Source organism: Malaclemys terrapin, chromosome 10 (assembly GCF_027887155.1).
Source record: "Malaclemys terrapin pileata isolate rMalTer1 chromosome 10, rMalTer1.hap1, whole genome shotgun sequence".
NCBI classification, from domain to species: domain Eukaryota; kingdom Metazoa; phylum Chordata; order Testudines; family Emydidae; genus Malaclemys; species Malaclemys terrapin.
The window spans coordinates 17,606,551-17,630,415 of record NC_071514.1 but is presented as its reverse complement, the minus strand read 5'-3'; the positions used below and the strand labels follow the sequence as shown (position 1 = coordinate 17,630,415).

The 23,865-nt window shown below is 40.5% G+C and overlaps 2 protein-coding genes across 3 annotated transcripts in view; one reads left to right on the top strand and one right to left on the bottom strand.

The window, feature by feature from the left end:
• Positions 1 to 446: 446 nt before the first annotated feature.
• Positions 447 to 18,698, bottom strand: SAXO2 (stabilizer of axonemal microtubules 2). Its single transcript, XM_054042238.1, has 4 exons — positions 18,640 to 18,698; positions 5,362 to 5,541; positions 4,403 to 4,605; positions 447 to 2,854 (listed from the first exon to the last, which is right to left on the bottom strand). The coding sequence occupies exons 1-4, from the start codon at positions 18,678 to 18,680 to the stop codon at positions 1,863 to 1,865; spliced, it is 1,416 nt and encodes a 471-aa protein (XP_053898213.1). The 5' UTR covers positions 18,681 to 18,698; the 3' UTR covers positions 447 to 1,862.
• A 143-nt stretch (positions 18,699 to 18,841) lies between these two features.
• EFL1 (elongation factor like GTPase 1) overlaps positions 18,842 to 23,865 on the top strand; it is a 152,486-nt gene continuing 147,462 nt past the window's right edge. Inside the window, exons 1-4 of one of the 2 annotated variants that reach the window (XM_054042703.1) lie at positions 18,842 to 18,914; positions 20,041 to 20,143; positions 21,709 to 21,776; positions 21,928 to 22,012. In XM_054042703.1, the coding sequence (XP_053898678.1) occupies positions 20,053 to 20,143; positions 21,709 to 21,776; positions 21,928 to 22,012 (244 nt within the window). In that variant the 5' untranslated portion in view covers positions 18,842 to 18,914; positions 20,041 to 20,052. Of the gene's footprint in view, positions 18,915 to 19,477; positions 19,497 to 20,040; positions 20,144 to 21,708; positions 21,777 to 21,927; positions 22,013 to 23,865 lie in introns of those variants that run through there. The other variant, XM_054042702.1, reaches the window with a different exon arrangement.

The following is a 23,865-nucleotide window of genomic DNA, read 5'->3' as shown; positions in this document are numbered from 1 at the left end:
AAAGAACAGGAGTACCTTAGAGATTAACAAATTTATTATGTATATATGCATCCGATGAAGTGGGCCGTAGTCCACGAAAGCTTATGCTCTAATAAATTTGTTAGTCTCTAAGGTGCCACAAGTACTCCTGTTCTTTTTGTGGATACAGACTAACACGGCTGCTACTCTGAAATAGGTCTATAATGGGGCTAAGAAATTTGAGATCTGCTAAATAAAAATGAAAAGGACTCAGTGGTCAGACACTGATTCAGGGAAGTGGCCGGTCAGGGAAGCAAAGTATTTAAATACCTCCCAGGGACGTAATTGCAACTAAATCAGAATTCAGTCCCTGCCCCGCTCCTGGGACAGTACTGCTATATGGTGCTACTTGCTCAGGCTAGTCCAGCCTTAAACATTTAATGAAAAATCCAATCCAAAACACCTCGTTACAAACTGGAAAACATGTATGAACTTTAAAAAAAAAATTTATTAACCTGATTTTTCAATTAGAGTAAAGCAAATTGACGTATCACAAAGAGAAATAAGAAAATTTAAAAACAACCACTCTTGTAATAACAGCAGGAGCCTCATGTAACAGTTACACAAAACAAGCATTTCCAGCAGTCCAGGTCTCTCTACGTTTCTGAGGGGAGCTCATGTGATTCAGTTCCTGCTTTCAACATCATACTGTACTTGATTTCAGTCCTTTTATTGGTGATTTGGTATACATACAAATACATGACACTTCAAAGCTAAAATGGCTTTCCTATAGTAATGAGTAAAAGATAATATATTGATAAGTTACTGATACTCCTCATACTGAAAGTGATGACCACATATTATTGTTAAATAAGTATTGTAAGAAGGGATCACTGTAAATCCTGCACACGTTGACTGAAACTGAGATAAGAATACTTTGAAATAACGCTTAACATCTCCTATATGAACACACAAATTATCTTAATAAATCATTCATTCCATCTACTTATTTGAAACATGTTAAAATTCTTTAGCTGGGAACTAAGGACCAAAGTCAAACCAGCTCTGTTTTGTGTCTCAGAAAAAAATCTGCTATTGCATTTGTATGCAAAAGTTAGCAGATTATCTTTTTTATTACATGGTCAATATGCACCAGGCATCAGAAGTTAGAATCTCACCATTAGGAGCTGGCCATAATAGGCTTAAACTGTATTAATAATAGCAAAGTTCAAGACTATTGTTAGCAGTGTCCTAGAATAGTTTCCTGAACCAGCATAAAAAGGGTATTTGTTTTCTGAAGTTGATTTTATGATTATGTTATAGGCTACATGGGAGGCTAGTTTGTAATGCAGTTTGGCTATCAAGATTTCCAGAGGAAAAAATCCTTTTCCACACTGGTCACAGAAGCCATGTTAAAACAACGTTTCAGAAGTAGTGCAGATAGGGTCTACTCATTTAGATTATCATAGTTTCATTTGCTGTGCAGTGAGAATTAAATAGGGCTCAAGCTACATTTAAGACATCTAATTGCTACTGTACAGATTCAATGATTCCAAAATGATTTCCAGCAAGTCATAATCTCTTTTAAATGTACACAGTATGTGCTTGGGCTGGAAGACAGTGAAAACTGAAAAGCACAGTAATTGTAAGATGCACAATTAGAACAGATTCCACACAAAATGTTTAGATGCATCTTAAGGCTGCTTAATCTTCATCAATCTTGTAATAAAGTCATTCCCAGTTTTTTTTTAAAGCTGATTTTTATATCAGTTTAAGTGATTTAACAATTTTAAAATTACAATAATCACTTGTACTTGCCAACTGTCATTGAGGCTTAGCCTGGAAAAAATTAAGCTATGGCTTCTAAATATTTTTTAAAATATGTAAACTACTAAAATTAAAAGTTATGAAGTAACAGCTACTTCTTTTGGAATATGATTACCATTTGACTGGGAAAATGTATTGATTTCTGGAACAACTCTGCGGAAGAACTTGTGACCACGAGAATCTGTGTTTACAAAGACGTATCCTGGAGGAGATGGATAGTTTGCTGGGCAGATCTCTTGTTTCTTTGGAGTATACTCTGTACGATACATGGTTCCATCTTCAAAACGAGCTGAACTAGGGACTACAACACGCAGAGGTTTGAAACTCTGAACTGGAATTATCTCATGTGGTATATAGTGAGACTTGAATGTGGTCAATCCATCAAATTTTCCAGTAGGTTTTGGAATTTCCTGATGTCTTTTAATAATTTCTTGCCGACAGCTGGCCCAAGCTTGAAAGTCTTCCTTCATTGTGGTGTTCCCCTCGAAAGGGACCTTACTTCTTCTTCCATAAGAAACTGGTCTTATGGGGGCAACAGGACAGATCACGTGCGGAACATAATCAAGATGGCTTGTGGAGTGTAAATCCATATTACCTGGAGGAGGAACATAATCTCTTATCTTGCGAGCCTCAGGCAAGGAGACTGACCATGGTTGAAAACGATCCTGGAATTCAGTGCATCCATCAAAGTGACCATTAGACCCAACTTTAGTGTATTCAGGCTTGCAGCTTTTTGTAAACTCTCCAAGTAGCCCTTTAAAATCATTCCGGTGGGTTGTGAGATCTTCAAAGGGTTGGCTGCTTGGCTTGTATTCTTCCTTTGGTCTTACAAATTTTGGTTCCAGTTGATAAGCGATGTAAGAACTGCGATGATTAGTAACACCATCAAAAGGTACATCTGAAAGTTTGGCCACACCTGAAGGCTTAAAGCTTTGTCTGGGGTTCAGCTCCCTAGGAACAAAGTCATCTTGAAATGTAGTAGAATTCCCAAACTTTTCTGTAGGAGGATGATAGGTGTGGTCCAATTTATTTGGCTCCCTTCTTTGAACTTCCCATGATCTATAGTCATCTTTAAGACAAAAACAATACTTGATAGAAAGAAAGATGATAGGTTTTATTATTGATTTGTGGCTGTCCCATATTAAAAAATCTAATTTCTTCCCCCACCAACCCTTTTGATCAAAAGAGTTGAGTTTGAGTAACAAAGATAATTCTGTTTTACTATTAGATACAGGAGTTCTGCTTACCTGCTACTATGGGAATACACCAAACAGCCAATAAAATGCCACTTAGTACCACAAGATGATTATTTCTTTTAGAAAAAATAAATATTTTCTATGTACATATTTGATTTCTGTTTTCTATTGCATACGAATATTTGTATAGAGGATATGTCTGCAAAAGTCTACATTTTATCTCAGGACTGTGGATGAAATACATATAAACAAAAGGTGACTGAATTATGGACTATAATTTTAGTGACGGATGCTGGTAACATCTTAAACTACAAGTGTACAGAAGCTGGTGAATAATAATATTGTTATCAAAGATGTTCTTTCCCCCCAGGCCCAATGCTGCCCAATACTTTCTACTACCTCTACTTTTGCCACTACGCACTCTTCGCTTCTACCTACTCTACCCCAATTCTTCTAACTTCCTACCCTCAGTGGCCTCACCTGATCTTCAGCATCTTAAGTATCTTTCCCTTCTAATCCAGTGGCCTTGGTCATTGATTATTTGTATATCAAGGAACCTGTCAGGATAATCTGCAGGGAGGCAGTTTAGGAACTGTTGCATCAATGAGTAACAGAAGATCATCTTGTTGAAACAGGTCATCAGCAGAATGCTATACCAAGTATATAGTAAAGACAAATCTGAAATCAAGTTTGTTTCATCAGTCTATGTAGAAAAACAGTAATTGTGAACTCCACCACAATTGAAGCTAAGGTATGCTTGGATTTCATAATGGAGACAGTGATGGTCTTAAAATAAGGTAGATTGTCCTTCCAGCAAGCTCCAGTCCCATTCTAAAGACCGGCTTCAGAAGGTGCCCATCACCATGCTGAGTCTGAAAACACCTGGGTTGTACCAAATTATGGTTCTTCACAAAGCATTGTTAAATATTATTGATATCCAAAGCTTCAATTAAGTCCAGCAGCAAAGCAGGAACGTGAGACTCTTGGCACAGTGTGTCCATAATAATATTAACATGTTTCTGTTTGACATTGTTTAATAATCTTTCTTACCAAAGGAATTACAATTTTCTCCAAATATATCTTCAAGATGTGCTTGGATTATAACTAGCATTAGAACCCAAAGTTTCTTTCTCCTTCCCTTAGCTGGTTTCCTATATTTCTGCCACAGTCTAACAGCTGCCCTCCTTCCAGTTGGGAAAACCTGGAGAGGGCTTCTCTTTCAGAACCTATTAATGTTAATTCTTAAATTAATAGAATCCATTGCTGAGAAACACAGGGTATTCTCTCTTCACTACTGTCACCTATTGGGCCAGAGAGTGAGAGACCAAAGTCAGAAATCAAACCGCAACTCCACTATGGCAGTTCAGAATACTACCATCATTGTGGCTGATTCTCTCTTTAAAAATGGCATATGTAATTACCTTGATAAGTTGGTATGGTGTCTAATTTTCCTCCCTTAATTTGTTTTCTTTCTAAAGGTCTTACTAATGTCACTGGTTGTATTTTATGAGGATTATAATCTCTCCTGTATGTAGTTCCAAGATCAATCTCTCCTGGTTTTGGTTTATACTCTTCTTGTACCCGAAGAGGTCGATTTACAACATCGTATGGAAGATAATCAGACCTGAAAAAGAGAAACATGCAGTACTGCTTCACAATGTTACCTTTTTCTGATTGAGACATTTGTGACATTTTCCCCCATATATAGAAACTTAACAAAAACTACATTGTATCAATTGTGGAAGGACTAAAATGTTAACTCTTTGAAAGGAATTGCTGATTTAGGATCAGTATCATCAAGATCACAGGATGAACAATGAGAAAACAATCATTCAACAGATATTTGGTGTCTGACATATGGTATATTCTTTGTACTTAGTAAGGTGGTAGAATCCCTTTTTCAAACCTGACAGCAATTTACCTTTCAGCAGGGCCGCCCCAAGCAAAAAAAGCCACTCGGACTACCCCCGAACTGCTGAAGCAAAAAATAAAATAAAGCCACCCAGACTGTGCCGCCCCAAGAATAGACAGAATGCCGCCTCTTAGCATGTGCCACCCCAGGCACGTGCTTCCTCCACTGGTGCCTGGAGCCAGCCCGGCCTTTCAGATCTTCTTTAGAGATAAAAATGAATCCCCAAAAGACCAAAAAAATAAATAAATAAAATTCCTTTGCATGTCATCTGCCAACTCTAAAACATCATTGACTTGTGCTATCTATACTCAAACTTTATGCATATATATCCTTGAAGAGAATGAATAATCAAATTATTTCACAATGGAAAATGATTCCAATAAACAGAGCTGTCTTCCCTAAATGAAAAAATATGAGGACACTGTAGGATAACATCAGCTCCAAAACACATTGCTTCAAAATATTTACTTAAATGTAGTGATTCCTTCCATTCTTCCATGATGTGCTTGGTACTCCTCCTTTGGCTTAAGACTCTGGCGTGGAGGGACATTGCCATACTGGAGATATTTGTCCTCGTATTCCGTCATGAGGGAAGGTTGTCCTCCAGTATCATAAATCCTTGTGGATTTATGAGGGCAATGATGGCGCCTGTATAAGAAATTGAAACGAGATCATTTCCAATAGTTTTATCTATGGGAAACACATCTCAAATATTCTATGAGTGTATAACAAGAGAAATAGGATTGTCATCACAGGTACCTTGCACCTAGAACACTTCCTGAGTGTGAAAGAGAAACAAATTATTTTGTTCTGTAGTTATGACGGATGTTACCATTTAAATAGCACTGCATAGGCCACAATAGCACAGGAAGAAAGAATACTTACCGCATCCTTAGTACAGAATAGGGAGGATGAATATAGCTGTCAGTCTTCTAAATGTTAATCTGTCACCCACCCAACTCACTCTTTCTTCACATTCTTTTCTCTGCCAAGCATTGGCTTCCTTCTTTCATGCTATTATTTCCCTAATCTGTAACAATAACTCAATACCTCTCTCTACTTCTCTGGTATCTTGCCCTTTCTCTCTTCCTCATTCCTTTTTCCCTGTGTATTTCAATACATCTTTCACCATTTCTCATAACAGCACTGGTCACCTCCCTACTTTACACAATCTCATCACAGGTTGGTGTTATGGCCTTCTGATCTGCAGCTCCAGATCTCTAGAATAAATTTCCTGAATCTATCCCTCCTTAGTTCTTGTCTCAATTTATTTTTTTCACACCCATCTCTCTGAAATTCTCTATCCCCCAAAAGTACTGGCTTTATTTTTGTTATTGGGTGTATATACTGTATTATGTCTTGTACTATTTAACCATAGTAATTTTGGGATATGATTTGCAAGAAATTATAATATACAGGTTAAGATTTTCAAAGTCATCTAAGGGATTTAGACACATTGGGCCTAATTGTCATTTACACGGAGCTTCTCCACACCTCGCTAGCAGGATAACGGAGCTTAGTTTAAATGTGATTCAGAATCATCTTCATTTAATCTCAACCACAGTTTATATACAAAATGCAGCCAGATTGTATAGAACAGTATTACAGGAACTAGTGGGTGCTTTCTGTCTCTTGAAGTATTTATTAAAAAATACTTCTTCAGATTTGATTGAATGAACCATTGGCAAAGAGAAGACTCATTAAACAAGAATGAATGGTCAGAATTTCTTAATTTGCTTTGTGCAGTGTGCATTGGAATTATGCTAGCCTCTCTCCCCTTTAGAGGACAGACTAAATGAAAGTAGGTCCTCCTATATCTGCTAGCTCAATTCCAGCACTGGTTCAGGTACAAGCGAATGAGAGGTTACCAAAATATAAAATGTTACTTGGTGAAGAAGTGAACTTCATGAAAGGCTGTACAAGAATCACAGACACAGTGACAAGACCTGTAAGGGCAAAAGTGTATGTCAATTACTAGATAAAAATCCATTTCAGCCTCAGGAAACTAGACATTCAAAGAACAGAGTGAAGACCTGCAGAAAAATTGGGCTAGCAGTGAATACTAAGAAGAAAAAACTGAATCAAAGTGAAATAAAAAATTAAATAGACTAAAGCAGTGTTTCCCAAACTTGGGACGCTGCTTGTGTCGGGAAAGCCCCTGGCGGGCCGGGACGGTTTGTTTACCTGCCCCGTCCGCAGGTCCGGCCGATCGCGGCTCCCACTGGCCGCGGTTCGCTGCTCCAGGCCAATGGGAGCTGCAGGAAATGGCGCGGGCTGGCCGCCACTTCCAGCAGCTCCCATTGGCCTGAAGCAGCGAACCGCGGCCAGGGGGAGCCGCGATCGGCCGGACCTGCGGACGCGGCAGGTAAACAAACTGGCCCGGCCCGGCAGGGGCTTTCCCTACACAAGCGGCGTCCCAAGTTTGGGAAACACTGGACTAAAGTAAAAAAGGAAAACAGAGAAAGGAATTATCTGTGATGGGAAATCCCTAAAGCTAGTTTTAGTTGCACTTTTGGGCCATGTGATTTTGGAGCTCACTAGTTAGATTAAATGGTAAATTAAATAACCCTACATAACAAGTCAGTCTCAATAGATGTCTCATGTGGAGTGTATGGTGTGTTGGAGCCTCAAGCTGCCAATTCATTTTCAATCAAACTGGGTCTACCAGAGGGATAACAATAACAACTGAAAATTGCACAGTAAAGTAGAAGGCTCCGTAAAAGATAATACTCCCATGTCACCTATTTACCACTAATGCCCCAATCCCACCATTAACTGTGACCTGATGGCAGGGCAGCAGCAGAGAAAAATGGGAGGGAGAGAAGAGAGGGCTGAGTTATCTCTAATGTCACAATCCCACCACGTAACAATGAACTGAGCAGTTTGAAAAGCACTAGGGGAGGGAAGGAAAAACAGGAAGAGAAGAGATTAAAAGGGAAATGAGAAGGTGCTACTTCTGATCACATAGTTCCACCCACCCTGAATTTTTCCAGGGATTCATCTATGCTGTATAATATTCCTTCACAGAGTACAGCATGTACTCCAGATTTCACAACTAAAAACGTCATCTTAAGCAGAAAATAGAAAAACACTAAATATAACTATCAAAAGCTAGTTAACAAAACAGGCTATCCGATTAATACATGCCATCAGAAATTGTTTATTCCAAGAGGCACTTATCACATTGATTTTAAGCATACAGCCCAAGAGAGATTGAAACAAACAGTATAATATTCACACAGACAGCAGCTTCATTTTTGCATCCTCATACCTTTTCCATCAGCTCATTTCAGAAAACCATGCACCAACCACAATACCTATTCCTAGGGCCCTACCAAATTCACAGCCATGAAAAACGCATCACGGATTGTGAAATCTGGTCTTCCCCCATGAAATCTCGTCTTTTGTATGCTTTTACCCTATACTATACAGATTTCACAGGGGAGACCAATGTTTCTCAAGTTGGGGGTCCTGACCCAAAAGGGAGTTGCAGGGGGGTTGCGGAATTGCCACCCTTATTTCTGTGCTGCCTTCAGAGCTGGGTGGCTGGAGAGCGGTGGCTGTTGGCCGGGCACCCAGCTCTGAAGGCAGCACCCCACCAGCAGCAGTGCAGAAGTAAGGGAGGCAATGCCATACCATGCTACCCTTACTTCTGCGCTCCTGCCTTCAGAGCTGGGCAGCCTAAGAGCAGCGGCTGCTGACTAATGGCCCAGCTCTGCAGACAGCAGCACAGAAGTAAGGGTGGCAATACCACCGCTACAATAACCTTGCGACCCCCCCCCCCCCCCACAACTCCTTTTTGGGTCAGGACCCCTACAATTACAACGCTATGAAATTTCTGACTGAAATAGCTAAAATCATGAAATTTATTATTATTAAAATCCTATGACCATGAAATCAACTGTGAATTTGATAGGGCCCTATCTCTTCCAAATGGCTGTTCTGATATCATCAGATTCATATACTCAGCTGTCTCTACATTCTGTACTTTGTTCCACAGCATTCCCCCACACTACCCTCATCATTGTTATATCGCCTGCACTATCATACTTGCTACAAGCAGAAACAACATCCATTAGAAAAATACGTTCCTCCTGAAGGACCCTGAAGATTATAATGAATTAAATTTAAATGGAGTCCATCAGTGTTCGAACGATCAAACTGTGTCATGACATTTTATTTTTGTCAAAGAGAGCCAAAGCATCGCTAGCAAAAAGTAATTATGCAGGACTGCGTAAGACTCCGTTATTTCTGATGAGTCAAAATTGTTAACTCAGATTGAATAATCCCATAACATACAAATAGTTACATTGATTTTAATGGGACTATTCAGGAGTACGGTACTATCAATGTGAGTAATGGTAACAGAATAGCGTTACAAATTGTGAAATAAAAAGATATACACCGAAAAACATACAAGGCCTGATTCTCTGGCAGCGTAAAGAGGACTTAAAGTGGGAGTAAATGGCAGTGTCAAGGAGGCCTTAATGCAAATGGGAATCCACCTCAGAGAGTATATTTCATGGCTTTGGATAACTGACAAATCCAGTTTGGGGTTTAAACCAAATGATAATGATCATTAAGAGAATATCTTTCTAGAAATGATTACAACTAAATCACAACTTTCAGGAGAGAGAGTGGAGAATGAGATCTGAATTCTAAATATCTGTTGAGAATCATCAATCAAAGGGTGGGACATGACTAATGAAATATGTTGCTTATAATTTGGCTAATTGAGAACTATTTGAGTCTCTGATTTATGTGTGTTACCTACAAATGTGTTGCTACACTTCATCATTATCTTTTATGCCAGAGTTATTGATCTTTTAATGTATTTTGAAGTGCATGTGTTCCTGACTCATGAATGATTGATGTCTGCTGTGGGAGGTTATGTTTTCTTTCTTCCATGAGCAAGACTGATAATTTATTGCTTAGATAACATGTTAACAGATAAATCTCAAAAAATTTAAATAGACACCATTTGGGCAAGCGCCTCAGCTGGTATAAATTGGTGTAGCTCTGTTGACTTAACAGAGCTATGTTGACTTGCACCAGCCAAAGATCTGGCACATAATTAGTTTTCTCATGCCAACAAGATTCATCCTTGAGAGCTTTCTAGAGCATTCCCTCCCATAGAATAAGATTTATTATGAGAAAAGTCTCCTTTAGGAGACTTTAAATCATTAAGAGTTTATAAACAAAATAAATATCTCAATAAGGTTTTTAATTGCCAAGGTAAACATCACCATCTGAGTGAAAGAAGTTATATTTGGACACTTTATTACTGAAACTATTCTGCTGCTTAAATGATCTGAGTTCCCTAGTGTTGACAGGAAAAATAATTCTGGGGGGAACATACATGATTTATAGACAAAGAAAAGTCTCATTGAAACTCTTTTTAAGTAGAACTAGTAAACTGAGGAATGTGGAAATCCTGTCTTCATGACAAAAGCAAAATTAATCTTTAGTAAGTAGTTATTCTCTTATGTGAATGTGCAAAGAGAATGTCTGTTTTCGCTGATTCCTCAGAGTCCTTTATGATTGTGTCATGGATTGACTACTATTGAGAGAGAAATACTGTATATTTGTCCACCAAAGGACAACACCTTGAAACATTAACACCAATGAGCATTATACACATAGACTGAGGGGACAACAGACTCTATAAAGAGAATTTTTGTGACTGTCATACCTCATCTATGATATTTACATACAGTTAGATTCTTGCAAATATCTCAAAGTGCTTCATATAGCTAGATGAAGCTGAATACCTGCACAGTCAGAAGAAATGTAACCACCTTTCCTGCCTGCATTTGCCTCTGGTGCTGCTAGATGATCAGTTTGATGTTGTGTTGGATTGTAACATCAAAGGTAAGTCAGCATGTCATCCTCCTCCTTGTCTTCCTCTTTCCTCCTTTCCCCTTCATCCTTTCACACACTGCAAGCCTCTATCTGAAAGTGTTTAAAGTCCTAAATCTTATTTTTTAAATAGAAGGCTGCAAGTGAAATTTTCCTACCTTGCTAATTATTTTCCATTGTGGGAGGAGCACAACAGTATGGACATTCATCCAGGATGCTCTGGGCAAAATGGCTAGATAAACTAAGTAGTGTAGGCTTCCCATTATTTTTCTTCAGTTCTGGAATGTCACTGGAGAAGCCTGCCAGCACACCAGAAGGAGGAGAAACTGTGGTATGAAAATCCCCTGGCAATCCCTTGACTGACTGACTGACTGACAGAAGGGGACTTCTCATTCATGCATCTGGTAGGTAGCCACAACATGGCAGGATACTAACATGTCATGTGGTCAATCACCATAAGCCAATGCGACTGGAGGTAGGGTGGGTAGGAGAAAACATGATTTGTTTTCTCTACTGAGTCAGCTGCAGACTATCCTCCAAGGGAGAATTAATAGTTGTGTACTGGGCTCCCTGTTATCTTTGTCTCGGGCCTATTCTTTGCTTGGTGCTAGCATACTAGCAGATAGATACAAAAAGTTAAATAAAAACATTCAATAACGATAGCTAAAATGTAATATATAGTGTCTTTGAGATGTCAGGGCGGATAAATGTCTCTAAAACTTTCTCATGTTTCTAAAAGTGAGGAACCATGGGCCTTGCTGCCTCCCTTGCTAATGAGCATAAAAATCCTCAAACCACACCCCAATTTAACTAACTGCCTGTTCCCTTCACCTAGAGATGAACCTATTTCTTTGTATCCTAAGTGCCTATCTTTTCTGACATCACTGATCTGATCTCCCCTTGTATCCTTATGGATTTTCCCTTCCACCATTTTATTGTGCTTTCTCTTGGTTTTCTATTGCTTTTCTTGTTTTTTTTCTGTATAAATAATAATATCAGACAAATCCAATTCATCAATATTAACCAGGCATTCACTTCTCTTTAACATCAAGATTTCTTTACCTGAGGAGTTAATCAGGACTGAAAAAAAATGCTTGTTATCTTGAGGAACAATAAATGTTTATATTTACTGAAATATGTAGTCATGATCAGTATATTGTTACATACATTCTGAAATTCCTCATCAGAAATATCGGTACAGTTTTTTGGTATGAATATACAGCGCCACATGTAACAATTTTTTTTAAAGTTGCCTTCTAAGAGGGAGATTGAATTACAAGTCCGGAAAGAAATCTATTATTTGTAGTGCCAATCAAAATGCGTATATTGTCTGACTGATGCCAAGGTTATTAAGAGTTCTCATCAAAGTCAGTTGTAGCCAATCAGGAGGCACCTTTAGTATGCATTATGATTGGTTAACATTGCTTTGAACTGCTGTATTAGTCATTTCAGAGGTCCTGCTCCTGAAGCACCTGGGAGACAAAACTTCCATTGACTTCAGCAGAGACCATGGGCTATATTTTTTAAGGTATTTGGAGCCTAAAGAAACAGATAGGCACTGAGGTGCTTTTGAAAAACGCACTAAGTGCCTAACTGCTACACTCCCAGCCCTCCCCAGGTGCATGTACCAGTCCCCCACTCTCCCTTGACTCTTTGGTTCAGCCCCCATAACTCCTCCTCAGTCCTCTTCCCATTTCTGTCTGGACACTTTGTCTCACTCTCCCTGACTTACCACCTTTATAGGCTCAGCTTCTCACCCTCTTTGCATTCCAATCAACCTATTTCTCCTTGCCGTCTGAGCGCCAACAGTGGGAAGTTTGAGAATACTGGGGAGATGGTCTCCCTGCCCTCAGTTCTTGTACCTGTCACCACAGCAGTCTCTGTCTGCCAGTAGGAGCTATTTCAGGGAAAGTCCTGCTCAGCCATTGTAGCCCTGGAATGGAGCATGCTCAGTACAAATGGAATATATGGAGAATTTAGCTGCCAAATGCTAACAAGTCTCTACTAAGCATATGTGAACTCATATTTTGGCCAAATTTTCAATGATTTTCACAGGGATAGCAAAAGGTATATCCCTGACACCAGAGTGACCCTCCTGCCAAATTTCAAGACCTTGCTCTAAAGCATGGATGTGCTAGAACATCTCGACAAAATGATTGTGAGAATTTTTTAACATGGGAAAATAACTTATTTTTTCCTAACTTCATTCTGAGAAATAGCTAAACTGTTCTTGATTAAATTAAACAAACAAACAAAAAACAAACAACAATCTACCCGAGGCAGACACCCAGCATGGAAACTTTCAATCCAAACAATTAAATTTTGGCAAAGTTATATCTAACTGAAAACAGAGTTTTGTAAAAGAAAGTGTCAGGAAACCTTGAATAAAAACTAAAAGACTGCATAATTTACAGTATGTGTGATGGTTATTTAGGCCTCAGTCCTGCAAGGAATTCTGCACTAGCAGATATTTGTGCCTGAGCGGAGCTCCACTGAAGTCAATGAGGCTGTGTGTGGCTGCAGGGATCCTCCCCTAAGGCACTCTTCACTGCAGTGAGGTCAGTTTTGTTTTCTTTTTAACTGTTTGGAATGTCTATTTTTTAAATTGTTCTGATTATTTTAACTAAATATATATATTTAAATTCTCCATTTACCTGCTGAATGAAGAGCTCCTGGGACTTTCTTGCTTATTCCATTTTCTTGTCAACTGTTCTGTAGTGTTCCATTTGATTAATCTTTCCTGTTTTCTTTTCCGTCAGTGGATGGACTTCCTAACAAAGACTAAACATTCTCTTCCAGAGTTGTTCTAGTACTCCCTAATTCCATCCTTAATTTTCTGTTGGGTTTGCAAGCATTTAGATGTATTGAGTATTAAGTATCTCACATTTCATTTAAACTTCCCCTTTCCTTTTATCTATCATTTATTGAGAAATTATGATCTTCTTCAGGAAATTATAACAAGCATGAGGGGAATGTGGAAGGACTGGGAGACTGACTAACAGAATAAGTTTTAGTAAATAGTTCCATATCTTTATATACCAAAATGAAGATAAGAATACGGAGAAACTCTTGTATATGGGCAACTTTCTTGTCTATAAACAAATATTACTCTGAGATATAGTCTGGGAGGTCATTTAACTACTGCACAGCTGTTCTCTGCTCCTGAAGGCCAGAATTTACATCTTGTGTTTGCCAACTGTTAGACTTCTATATCAAGCAAGCAATCTGAATCCTGACTCTGTTCACAGGCAGGGGTTCATTTTCTTTCATATTAACGTAGCTCGTTTGCAACCCATGGGAAATAAGGAAATAAAAATGTTTGCTTCTTATTATGGAAATATCCCAAGAATGGTTGGTAGTTGATACCTGGTCCATTCTCAAAAAATATCACTTGGAAACTGGGAAGTGGGTCTGGGGATATACTCCAGGGATACCAATAAAAGATCTAATCATTATTCTGAACAAATGCAGTTACAAGAACATTTTTGTGGTTTAAAAAATAACAACCAAAACTTGCCTTTTAAGCAAAGCAACTGGAAGATGATCATTTGTACACTTTGGCACAGTCTTATATTACTGTTAGACACATCCTAAACTTGAGAAGCTAGGAACTTTAGCGGTGACTGGTATACAGAACCATCCCCAGCACTGACTCTGACCCTGAGAAGTGTTAAGCTGATGGGAGCTGACTGTGCTCAGCCCCTGCAGACACCCAGTCTTTTTGGCAGCACAATTATTTGTTGGAAAAAGTTGTTGAAAGCATATATTTTTAATTGGCACTGAAAAGGGCATCCAGCTTAGGGAGAAGGGTGTCTACTCTCCATATTCTTAAAATACTCATAGTAACATTCAACAAATAGGGGCCAGATCCTACCACCCTTATGTGAGTAAGTGCTAATCACTATACCTGAGAAGTCCCACTGAGCACTACAGTGAGGTGGTTACACACTTCCCCTAGGGAGGGAACCTTTTCCTGAACTTCAGAGCTTCACCACCCAAGCTCTATTTCCTATATGGGTCACCATTTGTAACCCTATACCCCAGACTGTATTGCTGGCGGTGGGGATTGAACCTAGAACCTCTGGATATAAATGCCCAAGACTTTGCTACCTGAGTGAAAAGGGACTATTCACGAGTAAATGCTGTTCGGTACAGGCAATGGCTGCAGAATCTAGCCTTAAATGCACTGTCTATTCTGAGACACAGAAACACCTTCTGGCTGACATTTTTTACAGTATTTGTTCCCAGGACCTAACTACAGGTAGAAGAATTATTCCCTCTGTTTTAATATTCAGAATGAAATATAAATGTATCTAAAATAATTCAGAATTACAGTATGTAAGACTCCAGCAGATTGCTAAGTAGAACTTGTGCAATATATCACAGATTTCTTGTGTGTACATCACAATGCCCAGGTAACACTGCCAAGCAACTAATCTTCCCGTAAAAACAGAAACACTGTAGTACTACACCAAAGCAAACTCAATGAGCTGCCAAAAACAATAACCTATTGAGAATTTATTGACTGCAAAACCTTCAGCAATGTCAATGAGGAGTACTTGTGGCACCTTAGAGACTAAAATTTATTTGGGCATAAGCTTTTGTGGGCTAAACCCAGTTCATCAGATGCATGGAATGGAAAATACAGTAGGAAGCTATATATACAGAGTACATGAAAAGATGGGGGTTGCCTTACCAATTATAACGAGACAATTCAATTAAAGTGGGCTATTATCAGCAGGAGGAAAAATCACTTTTGTAGTGGTAATCAGGGTGGCCCATTTCAAACAGTTGACAAGAAGGTGTGAGTAACAGTAGGGGGAAAATTAGCATGGGGAAAGCTGAAACCTTCAGCAATGTGTATTTTAACCCAGTAGTTCTCAACCAGGGATTCAGGGCCCCTAGGAGGTTTCAGGGGTCCACCAAGCAGGACCAGCATTAGACTCGCTTGCGGCTTAGGGCAGAAAGCCAAAGCCCCACCACATGGGGCTGAAGCCGAAGTCTGAGCAATGTAGCTTTGTGGTGGCCCCTGTGGCATGGGGCCCCAGGAAAGTGCCCTGCTTGCTACCCCCTAATGCCAGCCCTGGCTTTTATATGCAGAAAACCAGTTATTGTGCAAAGGTGGGCTGTGGAGTTTTTATAGCATGTTAGGAGGGGCTCAGAAAAAAGGTTGAGAACCCCTGTTTTAACCAATTTCTTTTCTGTATTTTACAGTATTTATTAATAATAATAATTATATCATACAATGTCGTGTCTTTGAGTTTAGAGACATATTTTTTCACTTGGGATAAACATGGTTTCCCTTCTCCACAATGTCACATCACACCATCTTCATATTTGATTCTAGGCTGCATAGCTCTGATTTCTCCTCATGGAAACAATCAGTTCGCTATCTCATGATTAAGCCCAGAGATACAATTCTGTGGGACAGATTATAGCTAGGAGGCAGGGCAAGAGAATGCAAGTACCCTCACACTGCCCGTCTTTTACTCTTCACCATGGGCCATCCACAACGTAGCTGGGGAAGAAATGGACAGAATTGCCCATACAGTCAAGGACAGAGGACAGGGAACTCCTGTCTCTGCTATTCAGGAGCTGCTAGGGGAAGGCTTGGCCCTGGATGAAGTAGACTTCAGGACTGTCCTAACTTGTAACCATAATACAGTTGTCACTTGCAAGGACACAGAGTCATCAGGGCATTTGAATGCCCCAGCCCTTTGATGACCCCTCCACTCCCCTCCCCAGTTAATCTGGCCTGTCCTATTTGTCCCACCCTGGAACCTGGAATGCCCCTTCTATGTGGGAGAGGTGGTAGAGAGTTGGGAAAGCTGGTTTTGTGCCTCCTGTACAAAGTGATGCCAACTCTCATGGTTTTATTTCACAAGTCTCACAATACTTGATGTTTTTCTTAAAGGCACAGATCCAGGATTTCAGTGATTATGTGAGAATCTCAGCTTGCTTGCTTAGCTCTTAGCTCTTGTGATTGAATGAGGGCTAACATGTGAACCCTAACCATTCCAATATTGAATGCAAATAAAAATACCCCACATTTTATTATTTTTTAAATCTCATAAATTTTAAGCCAATCATATGATTTTTTGTAGTCTGAGTCATGATTCTAAAATTTCCTGAGGTAGGTAATACTGCATTCAGGTGTACTACCACCCCAGCGAGAGGCGGTAGTATTCCCTGTAGGAAGCCTTTTTCCTGACCTACTCTTTTGCACCAGCCTCGCTGGCTCGAACAGGCCGTAGGACAATAACGAATTGTTCCAAAAGACATGGTTGAAAGTAAGACAATGGCCAATCTCCGCTCCGTAATAGTGAGCAGAGCTGGCTGTGAGCAGGGGAAGGATTAGCATGTTGCACTTATTTAAAAAGGATGAAGAGCTGGTGTGACAGTGTTTTCTACCCAGGACGAATTCTAGATGAGTTAGCCAGAATTGCTCCCACTGCTGTGCAGCCCGTCTGCCAACTCATTAAAGTAGGGCTGTGCTTTAAGGCACAATCTAACCTTAAGATCCAGTCTAGACTACATAAAAAGGTTTTTTAAAAAACAAAAACATGAATTAACATTTTAAAACCACCTTTTCTTAGTCTAGACAAAGCCTAAGTGTGTTACTTCATTTCTACTAAGAACCCACATTCTTTTCCTTTTTCAGACCAGTGCTCCAAAGAGAGTTGAAACCTGTCTCTGTATTCCCTTTTCTAAAGAAACCAGATACTTTCTAAAAAAGCTGTTTTTACTTCTCCAGACTTAATCAGGTCATAGTGGTAGATGTATATTAGGGCTGTAAAACGTGGTTACAGTTCACAGAGCTTAAAACAAAAGTCAAGGGCAGGAATTCATAGTTGTATTGTGTCCCCTTTATGCCAACTCTGCTAGTGACTACGAAACAGCTGTAAGGTCTTCTCCACTGGGTTTCAGAAGTCCTTCTGGGCAGAGCCAGAACTGGCATAACTGGTTCCAAGACACCTCCTTTCCCCTGGAGCTCTTGGAACAAGGGTGCACTAGGCCATGTTGAGATGAGGCATATACAGGCCTGTGAGTAGCAGTATACAAAATGGCTAATCCCCAGTAAAACAATGTTCTGTAGATTCCCCCCCCCCTCTTTGGCTGTATCTATATTCAGAAATTTTGGGAAATCTTCCACCTCAGGTCTAGATGAGAAAAATGATGGTAAAATGCATATGCCCTTAGACAGGGTCAGGATGAAACTGCCCTTGAACAGTATCAGAGTGTTTGAAGGGAAGTAGGGACAGTTTGAGCTGCTTGGAAAAAGCAGATTTGGGACCCCAAAGGTTCAGTCTCCAGAACCAGGGGATTTGGGGGTGGGTGGGGAGGGTTCATGTTTAGGACAGGGGCAGGCGCGAGCTCAGCGAGGTTTGACCCAGGGCTAAGGGGGTTTGGGCTGCGGCCGCAGGGCAGTTTGGTCCCCAAAAGTTTGGTTCTCGGGATGGGGGTGTTTGGATCCAGATGGGATTTGCTGATTCGGGTCCTGGGGCAGAACGGTGCTGGAACAATTTGTAAAAGCCATTGAACCAAACTGTAAACCCTGGTAACGTTAACCACTTTCAGCCAAGGGTCGCGACAGCACCTGGGCTGGGGCAGGAGGTTTTGGATCCCGGGAAGTTCGTGCTCAGGGAGGCTGGGGCGGTCCCGGGGCGGAGGAAGTTCGGGTCCTGTTACGGGGGTGGCGTTCGGGTTCTGGTCCGGAGGCGATGGGTGCGGGCCCACGAGTGGCTCCGGGACAGGGGGAGGAGGGCGCGGTTTGAGGTTCCCTGGGAAGGGGTTCGGCCCCTGTGGGGGGATTTAGGTCTCGCGGTGGATCAGGCTCAGGGGACTCGGGGAAGGGGCCGCTCTTCTGGGTCCCCTTTTGCTTCTTACCCGCAGGTACAAATCTCGCACAGGCACCGCTTCTCCTTCATCCTCCCGCTGTCGCTGCCTGCCCGGCCGGCTCTCCTGTCCCTCCCCTCGGAGCCACGGTAACCAGGGAAGCGCCCCGTCGCCTGGCAACCGCCGTGGCGTCCCCAGAACAGCCCTCTCCCGGCTTCCGTAAGTCGTCACAAAGGGGGTGGAGACAAAAGGTGCGCGCAGTAGTAGCGACTTCCGGCCGTGGGCAGTTGGCTGTGGTGTCACGAGGAGAGGGGGGAACTCGCGGGGTGAGTGACTAGCCGGGCCCTGTCCTTCCCCCGAGGGCCCGGCCTGTGTCTCCTGCCCCTAGTAGAAGGGAGCTGCGGGGTCTCTCAATTGCCTCACACCGGGCTGAGGTCATTTCCGGATCAGCCGGTGGTGGCAGCCGGCTCTGCCTTCAGGGGTCCGCACGGCTCTTCATCCCCTTCCTCCACACCCACGGTACAGAGGGTGGGGCCCACGGTGACTCCCGGCCAGTTGTAATGAGAGTTGGGGTGTCCCCACACACCCACGCTCTGCTGGGCAGTATCTTGTCTACCTGGCGGTTGCGTTGCCCTTGTCGCCAGCGGGGTTTGTATGAAAGGGGCCCCATTAATCGCGTGAACTGTAAACAGTTGAACATAAAGAAATGTCAAATACCTACGGGTACTGCACATGTGCTCCCCAAGCCCCCCGACAGTCACTGTGGCTTTACAATCCGCCTTTCCTCTTTAGAAATGATTTTCTCTACTTTGTTGCTCTGCAAGACGCGCATGATGAAACTTACAAGCATCTAAGCACGTGTTGCTTTACTCATCAGTGTTCCCACTGATGTTAATGGGACTACTCGTGTGAGTGAAGTTACACGCTTGTTTAATTGTTTGCAGGATCAGGGCCAGCATAACTATCTGGGGAAACAGTCAAACGTATTATGTATGCGAAGTGCTGTCAAACACACAAAGTAAGCGGGGCGGGGGAAAGAACCGCGATTCAATTATAGTCACCACAGGGATTGTTTTACCCATCTTTTAAAGGATGGTGGCTGCCAAATTTACACTGTCCCTTTAAATTATGTGTGTGGTTCTGCGCAGTTTAAATGGACAGATTTCCACTGTGTATTTTGTTGTGTTTATAAACAAATACATGAAAAATTTATATGATCAAAACCGGAAAATGTGTCCTCCTCTTTGTAAATCTCTTTGGTATCTGATCTGGAGTGCTTGGTGTTATAGAAACATAATTTATTAGCTATCTAAGTACTGCCCGTGGATGGGTTTAGGTTTAGTTGATATTTATATATCAGCTAAACTATAAACCCTTGTGTGTGCATTTAAAAAAATTCAGATGTTTCTTGAGTTATGATGCTAGTATAAAATGCTTTTTCCTAATTTGCAGAAATAGGTAATCATGGTTCTCACTAGTTTGGAGAAGATGATTGGACTCCAGAAAAAGCCGTCCAGTATCAGGAATATCTGTATACTGGCTCATGTGGACCACGGTAAGAGGGACTTTTTGCTATAAGCAGTCATTTGGAGATGTGTTCTTATGTGTTCAGATTAAATTATAAAAGGATATTTCTGTCATTTTGCTGAATATACATGTTTCAGACCATTGATTTTTCATGTGTTTAAATTAATGGGTTCAGTTCAGGGCTGATTTGACCCCGGGCACAGGGCCACTGATAGTGAGAAGTCCTCCTAGAAGACACCCCTGCTCTCAGTGTCCTATGGTGTTGGTGGGGGTGTAGGCAACATAGCCCCTGAAGTGGACAGTAATGGCCAATAACAGGGCATTTCAACAACTGCTGGGTGATATACTATTCATATTCCCCCACGCCCTTACTTAAATAGCTGGCTGTGGAACTCTGGCTGTAACTTTAGTGGAGTGTGAATCTGCTGTAGGGTGCAGCATTGATCTCTGGTGAAAGGTGGTATAAATTGCCCCCCGACCTCACAGCGCACTAGTGGGCAGTGGTATTACTTGTCAAACCTGTGCTCATCCATACTATTTGAAAAAATAAAATGAAAAGGAAAGTAAAATGCAGTCAAGTGACGTCTCTTCACTCGTGGGATCAGCATACTTGTTTGAAATCTGAAAAGTCCCTTTCTTCCCTTGATACAGACTAACTGCTCTGCATTTTTGTGGCGAGGCAGGGTGGCATTACTGGGCTTGGGAGGGCTGCTACAATATCTGGCTTTTAAATGGGGAGAGTAGACTATAAAAAAACAACACCACTCCTCCCAAGCCACATTGTAATAAAAGTAATCAAAACGTGTGTACATGGAAGTAGGTTGTGTATGTGCATGTGCACGTGCACACTAAATAATATATATTTTCCAGAAAATTAAGAACTTTGTTTAAAATTGGTTAAGGTTACTCAAGTGCACATACGACCAACACAACCATATAAAAGCCAGGAAATCCCTAGTTAAGCCGACAGCTGTGAATTTACCTTTTCCACTGTAGCTATCTTGCTTTCACTGCCCATCTAAGTTGTCTTTTCCTGTGGTTTCTACACAAAACATGAAACTTTGATCATGTGGAGTGGTTAGAAATTAATGTTTTCTAATTGTTTAGAATCTTTAATTGGTAGTGTGTTGAAGTAAATGGTTAGTGTGTATGTAGTTTTTTTTAGTTGATTTTTTTTTAATTGTGTTGTGCTAGATGATTAATGGAAGAAATATTTTGGTGTTTAAGTGGAAATAATTTGAAATAGTGTTTATTGTTTTGGGAGGTTATTGTTTAACGTTAGTGATTAATCTTTATTTCCATGTTGTAATTACGAGTTATGGTGGGGTTTTTGTTGTTGTTGTTTCAACATATTCTTTTGGTCACAGTTAAGGTTGCATGCTTTTTGTGGCGATGGAGAAGAGAGTCATATCTTGTGAGAGGCAGATGTAGGTGATGTTGAGTAACCTTCGCTGGTTTTTAATAAAGTATTTTTATTAATTTTTTTAAAGAAACCTGTGTGCCTGTTGATAGTTACTAGCTTGTAGCAATATCAAGTTTGATAACCCATTGGTGTGTGTGTGTATTTAAACAGTCACTTATTTTTCTTTAAAGGCAAAACCACTCTAGCTGACTGTCTGATATCTAGCAATGGAATAATCTCCAATCGATTGGCAGGAAAGGTACAGTTATAATCTAATATAATTAATGAGTGGGGTTTTTAAGAGTTCCTATACATTTTCTTCCAGACATACCCTTTCACATTTAAAAGAATAGCTTAGGAAAATAGCTGTATACAAATGTATCACCTCTTTTTGTGGTCTTTTATTTTAGCTGAGATATCTAGACAGTAGAGAAGATGAGCAGATCCGAGGAATTACTATGAAATCTAGTGCTATATCACTGCACTTTGAAAAAGGTAAGGTAGAGATGCTACACAAAAATGTACAGACTATTGAGTTTTTTTTTCTTTGCTTTTCCTTCTATTCATTATCACTTTCAAGTTTTTTCCTGCAGTTCACTCCTGGATCTCTCCCTTAGGCCTTGGTTCTGCAGAGATTTACATTTTGCAACCTTGTGTTTTTAATCATTCTAATTAAAAAAGAAAACCACGGTTTTACTTCTCTTTTAGTACACATGCATTCATAAATTCAGTGGGACCCGCTTGTGCTTAAAGTTCAGGATGTGAGAAATTCTTTGAAGGATTAAGGCCTAAATGAGCCAGATATAGACATTTATGAGTGATAACATCATATGACGATTGTGCAGCACATCTTTCTTCATCTTGGAATCTGCTTTACAAGTGAATTTGTGGTGGAAAAGATCTTATTTTCAATAGCCCTTCATGCAAAAAAGGCCATTGTATGCAAATATGTAACACATAGCATAAATTTGTTGAAAACTGGTTAAGTGTTCATCACTAAAATCCCCCTTAAAATGGACATCTTTTCTCTGCTGAGTATTCCAAGAAGAATCATGTGGAAATTAAGTGTCCTTTCCATTCCTACATGGTGGAAGCATGTTGGTTGGAACAGTATTTGGGAAGTTTCTACTTCTATTGTAAATGTTCTGCGGATGATTGGAACTTCAGTTTTCATGCTACCTTTTAGAGGTGGAAGTGATGGGGAGGATGATTCTGTCTGTGTTCCCAAAGTTGAGGAAACTTTCCATCATATGCACAGAAATAGCTTTTAATTAACATTTTTATTTATCTAAGATTGCCGAACTTAGAAATAACATCAGTTTTTCAATAACTTGGCCACAATTTAGAACAATTAACTTCTTGATAGAATGATCCTAGGCAAATGCTGCATGAGTACTAAACCTTTGTTGAGTAACTTCTTCTATATCAGGGATCGGCAAGTATGGTAGCGATCGGGCAGAGTAGATTTCTACCAGGCTGATATAATAGCGCTAACTCTGAGAGATAAAATAAACACGTGCACTAATAATCTATGTGTACGCCTTTCCGTTTCAGTTACATTGTGATTATAAAGTAGTTGAGGGCACTGTGGGGTATGCAAGCATTGGAAGACATGGCTAGCTTTATGCTTGAATAGAATTGCCTTGCTTTTAATTTTTTTCACTATCTTTATGCACTTTAGCTTTTGTGGTGACATTTAGATTAATTCTTTTATTGCTTCTTTAACACAGAAGTGGTTAGATTTTTATAAAACTGCATGCATCTTTTTCATGAATATTTGTGATGTTTTGAAAATAGAAATGTCGAACTCTCCACTTTAATTTCCTATTCAGTTAGGGAGCAGTTTTAAACTGAGTTTTCGATGTCTCCATGAGGTATTTACTGGTGTCTCTGTAAAACAAAATAAATTTTCTGGGGAAAGTGGGAGACTGTTGTATTTACTCATTTTTGAATGACAAACAGAGAACTTCCAGACTGTGATTATTCTTTTTTCAACTTTCTAGTTTGTTTAACCACTTGGGTAAGGTGTTGGGGAATTGGCTCACTTGTGCTTAGATTACCCATTTGGAAAAGACTAGCCATGAAAGAAATAAAATACATTTCCATGTATGTTGGTGTGAGGCTCCTGGCGTGTTTCCCCTAGCCCAGGAAGGATTATGCCATGCCCCCAATCTGTTCAGGCTCTCCTTCTGGGCACAGCTTTATTCTTCACACCTAAAACTCATGAAGCTATTTCCCTGACCAAAGCAGGCTTCAGGGGTCTAGAGGCCTTTCTTCTTGTCTCTGTCATTGCAGCTCTAGGGCTAGCCATAGGGGGCCCATCTACTTCCAGTAGCTCACCTAACCCA